Raw genomic sequence first — 7534 nt, 5'->3', positions numbered from 1 at the left:
ACGAAAAAAGAACAAGAGTGTCGGACACAATTCTCCGTGAAGTAATTATAGTGTTTACGGTGTGGCTATGGTGTTTGATAAACGCTTTAACTAGACAGACAAATCCATCAAAAAGATCTTGATTTATAGGTGCGAAGACCCAGACCCAGACAGAAAGAAGTTGTCAACTTATGAAAGTCTAATCTTAGCAAAGAAGGCTATTGTAGCATTTGCTAATAAATTAGGAAAATGAGGCATTAATTTGCATGATTCATATCTAATAATGTTCAACTTTACCTGACTTCCAAATGCCGCCAGAAGGAAATTCCCATCATTCACCACTACGGAATTATAGTATTTTCTTATCAAGTATGCAACTCAGGTCTTCATTCGCATAATTGATATCTATCGATATCCCTCTCTATCTCAGATACAGGCAGTTACAGGCAGAGTAGGAAGCCGCAGCCTAATATCTGCTTTGAGTCCTTATAATTGGAACCAGGAATCAGACATCAGCTGGTTTCAAGGTATATACAAATGACGACCCAGTGCCTGTTTAGCAGAAAACCTCCCAGCGCCCACCCACAAAACGTTACGAAAAAAAAATGGTTTGTTCCAAGATAGGGGTGCTTTTAAAAGATTACATTAACGATAAAAGCTGTTACTGTGTTACGAAGACAACTTGTATCATCACGCACAACCTAGCAGTGAGACGATCATGATGTCAAGTTACATACCAATGCGACTATTACAGCAACTAGAATATTTACAGTTTTTAAGGCTCATAAAATGCTCTGGGTGCCTTTAAAGTGTGCATTGTACTAATCTATCTTAATGATTGTAATCTCCTGACACAGAGGCTGGGTACAAGGGATGTTACGTGGACACTGACAAACGCAAGTTACCAAATGCTCCTGAGTTCGGGAACAGCCAACAGTCCACAGCAAGATGTGTGGATCGTTGCAGGAGCAAGGGGTTTGCTTATGCAGGTAACAAAATCTGTCTGTCGTGATATCCTGATAGAATTGCCAGAGATCTTATTACAGATACTTTTATCTGGTGACCAGAGAATAACAATAGCATGGATTTTTGACAAGGTGGCAATATGGTCTTGTTGTTACAGTTGTAGATATCGCACGTCGTACCTGCGATGGGGGTTTTATCCGTCATGACAGTGCCGCACGTCGTACGTTTGGGAAAATCGGGTGTAATAGTAAGATATATAAAGTCGTGGTCACATATGTCGTAAGTACATCGTATGATGGGTTTTTGTAGTGTACCTAGGTCAATCGCACGTAAATCGCACGTAAAATTAGCCATCGCCAAGCGTCATGCGACGGAAAATACAGCTAAAAGGTGTTCAAAAATTTATCCATCGTCGTACGATTTTTAAAAGCCCTCAATTCAGGCTTTACTACGGACTTTTTTTCTAATGATGAGCTGACAAATTCGTAAATTTCGACCGCGTCCTGGCGGTTTAAGTTTTCCCTGATATTGCCGATGTTGATGCAAAGTGTAACCATCATGGCAGAACACAGTGGCAACCAGAAAACAACCAGCCAGTAGAAGAGCCTGCTTCCAAGGTTAGATTTTCCACGTGTCAGATCCAGTGCCACGCGTAGATGATGCATACAATTGTTTGATATCTGTATACACATGTGGGTTCATAATTAGATCAAACCTCAGTCCTATCGTGTCTCTTTTTTTTCAGTTTGCCAAGTGATCAGCTTGCGGATGGCTCAGAGAAAGAAAATGGCTGATCAGTTGTATTTTTCATCAAAAGGAAAGCACATGATAAGCCAAAAAAAAGTATCTAAAAAACTGAAACTGAAAACGGAGACAGGATAGGATTGAGTTCTGATCTAATTATGAATCCACGTGTATACATCCATCAAAAAATTAATTGTATGCATCACCTGCGCGTGGTACTGGATCTGACACGTGGAAAATCTAACCTTGGAAGTAGGCTCTTCTACTGTACAAAACTTTTGTGTTATGTCTAAAGACGGTTCACCGATTATGCAGTACAAACAATTGAGAACGGCATTCGCCTTTGAAGAGTCCATCTATTGTAAATAGTTTCAAAGAAAACTCTTTCAAGGGTGTAGATGTGAATCACTTCTGATGAACAAAACATACCAGTCAAATACTTTTTTGAGTTGGTATGCCCTAATCATTGTTTTAACGACGTTATGATTAAGAACGTAGTGAAAAGTCTACTTCCTTTATCATAAACTATGTTTTGTGAAAATATGCAATTTTATAGTGTTTTCATTTAGTTTATTGACACCGTGGTCATGTCAATTATAACTTCCTTATCGAATATGTAGGAACACAGTATTCGAATGAATGCTTTTGTGGGACCGAGCAAAATTTCCAGAACATCGGGGCACGTCGTCCAAACTCGGAATGCAACAAGGCCTGTGCCGGGAACCCGAAAGAGAAGTGTGGAGGAACATGGAGGATGTCGGTATTCCAAACACCAGCGTCAGGTAGGTAACTTAATCGAAATTTTCGAAATGAATAAGACTAATCACAAAAAAGTCAAAACACATTTCTTTATCAATAAGTTGTATTTTAACTTCGGTTGATACTGTTGAACGCTAGTCGGGCGCTCGCTGCGACTGATCGATCGCAGGGATGAGTTAGTTTCAAGATAATCACACCCTTGGAAGTTTGTCAGGCAAATAGATTTTCCCTTGAGTCAGGTTTGACCGGCTTACAATAACTGTAAGAAGCTGAAATTGCTCACAATACATGTTTCTAAATGCTAATTTTCATTTTTGAACTCCTTACAGTTCCTCTTTTACAGCTTACGCTTACCACGAAACTTCATGGTTTCAGAATCTGAGTGATTCGGAGTGGAATATTCTACACATTTGAATGTGTTTAAGGGTCTGAAGTGGACCACAACATCTTTCCCTGGCCCTCCCAACGAGCCAAATTAGTTTTTCTTGGTCTTCTCCACGTATGCACCGCCCCTCTTCATTTCGTACCGTCCCTTACCGTTAAGAAATACAGAACGTACGAAAACCCTGCAAGTCAATCCTTAAGCTAAAGGTCACTATCCTTATGAAGGAAATAATTTGTGTTCATACAGTGATTAAAGTCCGGGATGCCCAGATGAGCTCGTAATCAAGTACGCACCAAAAGTTTGGCTGGCGAGAGGTGAGGAGTACAAACCTTCCAGCGTTGCGTTTCACCTTCAGAACGTCAAGGTGCACGATGGCGGTAAAGTTTATTCCAGCACACAATCGACTCTTCCCACTTGTTCCGGGAGCTGTTACCTGAGTTCCAATCAAGGCCTGTCAAAAGCCTCAGGTACATTGCCTTTCTTCGGTGGAGAGCCAGTCGGTCCTACAAAGCAACCTCCTGTGTATGCTGTTTGGAAGCGGATCAATGGTGTGACTACAGACATCTTCTACTGGATGTTCTACCCATACAACAGGGGGAAGAGAGTTTGTATCGGTAGGTTAATCAACTAGAATTTACATGCACTGAAACTATCAATATCTTCGTACATTGCTATCTATCTTATCTATTTAAAGTACATTGCCTGGTCTAGATAGGTTCATACTAGTCAGATTGTTAATCAACTAAAATTTACATGCACTGAAACTATCAATATCTTCTTACATTGCTATCTATCTTATCTATCTAAAGTACATTGCCTGGTCTAGATAGGTTCATACTAGTCAGATTGTTTCATACTAGTCAGATTACTTCCATGTCGCTTGACTAAAAGACATATCCAACTGATAAATTCCTGGTGCGAGTGTGTATACTTGAAAACTTCTTCGTGTTCGTATTAAAGCATCGATCAAAGAATGATGGGAACGTTTTTTGTAGGTTATGACCAATAATTGATGGATCAAGAAACGCACAACGATTCTTATGATACGTTTTGCTAGCTGTTATATCTTTTGACCATTTAACAGGATTAAGGGTTTTTGGCAAATGCATCGGTGGCTACTCTACTTTTGGACATCACGTGGGTGACTGGGAACACGTGACCGTTCGTCTGGTGGGCGACCAACCAAGCAGCATTTATGTCTCCGCTCACAGCTTTGGAGGTACCGTCTTTTTACTGATCAGCCAATATTGCCTCAAGCCTTTGTAAATAGACAGTTCAAGTGTTTACTTTGTTTGTACCAAAACATACTAGGACAGTCTTGACTGAACACTCACAACTGCTGAAAATAACAAAATGATTGGCACGATCATGGAAGAATGTCGAGTGGCATGCAGTTAGCAGCATTTACTTTAAGTGTGTTTTGAGTCTCAATCAGTTTTCTTTCAATTTTATTTCAGGCTGTACAACAGTAGACATATACATATCATTAAGATATACTACTACACTTTTCATAGTTAACTAAATGTACGTTTGTTAATTGGTTAGGTAAATACGACTGGGATGCTGCATCACGGACTTACAAGAGCTGTTTCGATGTTGTCCGGACTGAGGGGACTCATCCCATCTTATATTCAGCTGCTGGTATCCTTTTTATTGTCTTTATAAGAACCGTCAATTCTAACACAGACACTATATAGTATCCAGGCCCCACCAAATATGGGGGGATGGCACACGTGGGATGAGTTAGGGCACTGTCCCTGGTTAATAAACCTCCGGCCATGCGGTCCGGAGTAAGTCTAAAGTTCATCTGCGTGTGTGCGGCTGTGTCCCTCTTCTAGCCTTGTTATTCCCATATAACGTTAACAACTATTGTTGCGAGTATATGACAATGGAAAAACAAATTAAAAAACAATTACCTCATTCATCAGAAATTTCGCACTGCAATGTTTAACCACACTGCTGTTCTCTCTCCTGATCAACTGACCCATCGAACAAACAACAGACCGATCGACTAACTGGAATTCTGACCGAATTATTGGAACAATTATTGGAACCGCGAAATGCATTATGGGTAATATGTCAAAGGTAAAGGCCCCTAACTTTATAAACGGTTAACGGTTATTGTCTCGACAGGCCGTTTGATACCTTGTTCGCGACCATTGTCTGGATTTGCATAGCAATGTCCAGACGTGTTTTGTTTATGTCTCAGGGGCCTTAACCTTGACATACTACATACGATACATTTTGCTGCATTTAGAATCGTTAACCTCCTTCTTTACATCGACCTATGTTCCATGCGTTTTATCAATTACAGGAAGCCACGGCCTGTGGTCCACCCCTGGCACCCACACATACAAGAAAATCCTCATCAACGGGAAACTTCAGGACGAGACCAGTGCGGGGACGGCATGGGACACTTGGAAGAACGTGCCCAGCATTAAGTACCGGCCAGATGGAGGCTACACCGGGCCATCGTCATGGCTGAACTTCAAGGGACGCTGGGGCAACAAGAAGGTAAAGCAGCTGAGGGTTTATGCTACTGTTGAACCTCCAGAGTAACAGACCAGTGTAAATGTATACACCTGTCTAGAATATCCCTCATGTATACATGTTTAATGTAATATACCCAGGTAGCAGAGGCTAAAGGATTCTTTGTGCTCCGTGTTTTTAAAAATATTACATCATGTGTAAGTGCATATAGTTGAATATTAATATCGTTAAGTGGCACATCCTAGACCACATTTCTCAAATAGACAATATCACATGTAACGTTACTTGTGCATCTCACCGTTTTTTGTTTTGTTTTTGTGTAACATACCTGTGCAACTATTGTAGAATTGCTGTACTGCTGAATGGGCTTTTGTTGAATGCATATTGAACAACGGACCATCATCTATTAACTACAGGGGCCAGATGAAAGATGGCACACATCTTTTACAATAATTATGTGCATTTCTGTAGGATGGCTGTACTGTTGAGTGGCCCTGGGGCCGGATGCATACTAAGCAACGAGCCATCACTATATATGTTATTGACTACAGGGGTCAAACGAAAAATGACACACACATTTGAAGACAATTATATACATTTCTGTAGGATGGCTGCACTGTTGAAAAGCTCAGTGGTGAATGCATACTGAACGACGGGCCAACGTCTATCAACTACAGGAACGACATGAAAGATGACGATCTGAATTAAGAAGGTTAGAAATATTGTTGAATACTTGCTTATTCATTAGGATTACAATGCTGTTTTCAGGATTGGATTGTTCTCATTTCTTTCGTTCTTCGAATTCTGAAAAATGATGGTTGGAAAAACCTCAACACTTTTTATTCCTAAAACGACTTTCTCTTTAGTTACAGGACCTGAATTCACTACTGGCAGTGGAGAGTGTGGTCTTCATACCTTCTCTCCACTGATGACTACAGCGAAGATCAAAGAATCCTTTACACTTTCAAAGGCGTTACCATTAACTTCTAACAGGTTTCAAGGACTAACTATCTCAACAAATGGCCATGACTTAATGGATTTACTACAGCAATACATATAACAGGCGACGTGAATTTAGTGCAAACTACTAAAACATTACAAGACATTGAACGTGAAGAATCGTGCATCACTTTCAGAATACTATAATTAGAAATATCTCTTCAAAGGTTTATTTCAAGATTCAATCAACAACAACAACAAAAGACAAATCTATATCATATCAGCAGATATTTGACTTATTTTTCCCTCCTCTTGCAAAATATTTTTCTGCTTTTCTAAACGAGGGTCTGTTCACTTGGTGACAGCTGTATGACAATCTATTTTCTATTTTCTTTGGTATCTCTACTGCAGGGGTACGATGATACAATACATACAGTGTATGTTTTCAAGCATATCATATAAATTAGTTAGCGGTGTTGACAGCAGTGAGGATGAAAGGGACGTTCTTTTTTTTAAAACTAAAGGAAACGTTTGTTTAGATTCGTGTGTTTGAGGTCTTGGACTAGAGATGTCATCTAGGGAAGTTACGAGTCTTATCGTGTGAGTCCTTTGATGCAATGTTAAAGAAAACACAAATCCCTTCAAGGATACCAGTACTGTAGTATAATATTAAGATACTACAGTACTGGTATCTAGACCATAAAATGCATATATAAAAATGAACATGTACAGGTACAGAAGGGTAGTTAAAGTCTTGGTCAACATTACAACAGTCTCAAATAACAACATTGATGTGACCGTTTCCCTTCTATACTTAATGGTCAGAGTGACACAAACTTTGGTAAGCGCATTCTAAGGTGTTTAACATTACACACAGCACTCCCATAAGACAGGATGAGATCAAGGGCTGAAAAAAGGATAGGGAGAGGTCATGACCTGTTGTTGGTACCAAAAAAAAAACTTATGGTGGGTTGAGGGAGAAAATGGTCCTATATACTAAAAACTGCAGAGTAGTAGTACATTGTAGGAAGTGAAACTGTGATATTTGGCCAGAGGAAAGGGCTATTTTTGAAATGTGTGATAGAAAGGTTGCAAACAAAACGTTTATCATAGAAATCTACAGTACTTCACCAAGACTTTACAGCTAATAAAAAACTCATGGTAAGACATTGTCAGAAGAGACGATCATTGGATTTTACGTCGATATCATTTTATACTTGTATACTTTTAAAATGTAGATTGACACATTCTTCACTTCCTACATAATACTTG

General features: G+C 39.6%; 1 protein-coding gene across 2 annotated transcripts; it reads left to right on the top strand.

Annotated features, from left to right (window-relative positions):
* Positions 1-850: 850 nt before the first annotated feature.
* Positions 851-6774, top strand: LOC136439895 (uncharacterized). Of its 2 annotated transcripts, none has more exons than XM_066435553.1 (8): positions 851-968; positions 2310-2471; positions 3080-3447; positions 3918-4052; positions 4379-4474; positions 5148-5347; positions 5930-6035; positions 6196-6774. In XM_066435553.1, the coding sequence occupies exons 3-7, from the start codon at positions 3408-3410 to the stop codon at positions 6029-6031; spliced, it is 573 nt and encodes a 190-aa protein (XP_066291650.1). In that variant the 5' UTR covers positions 851-968; positions 2310-2471; positions 3080-3407; the 3' UTR covers positions 6032-6035; positions 6196-6774. The 2 variants fall into 2 exon arrangements, with proteins under 2 accessions (XP_066291650.1, XP_066291649.1); XM_066435552.1 differs by having other exon boundaries at positions 6190-6774.
* The last annotated feature ends 760 nt before the right edge of the window (positions 6775-7534 follow it).

The sequence above is a fragment of the Branchiostoma lanceolatum genome, chromosome 8, assembly GCF_035083965.1.
Source record: "Branchiostoma lanceolatum isolate klBraLanc5 chromosome 8, klBraLanc5.hap2, whole genome shotgun sequence".
In the NCBI taxonomy this organism is placed as follows: Eukaryota; Metazoa; Chordata; class Leptocardii; order Amphioxiformes; family Branchiostomatidae; genus Branchiostoma; species Branchiostoma lanceolatum.
This window is presented reverse-complemented; position numbering and strand designations above follow the sequence as displayed.

Excerpts from the sequence above, each read along its gene's own strand:
- LOC136439895 (XM_066435553.1), top strand. The coding sequence starts at position 3,408 with ATGTTCTACCCATACAACAGGGGGAAGAGAGTTTGTATCG. Across the intron at positions 4,475-5,147 it reads CATCTTATATTCAGCTGCTG|GAAGCCACGGCCTGTGGTCC; the intron begins GTATCCTTTTTA and ends TATCAATTACAG. Across the intron at positions 5,348-5,929 it reads GACGCTGGGGCAACAAGAAG|GATGGCTGCACTGTTGAAAA; the intron begins GTAAAGCAGCTG and ends ACATTTCTGTAG.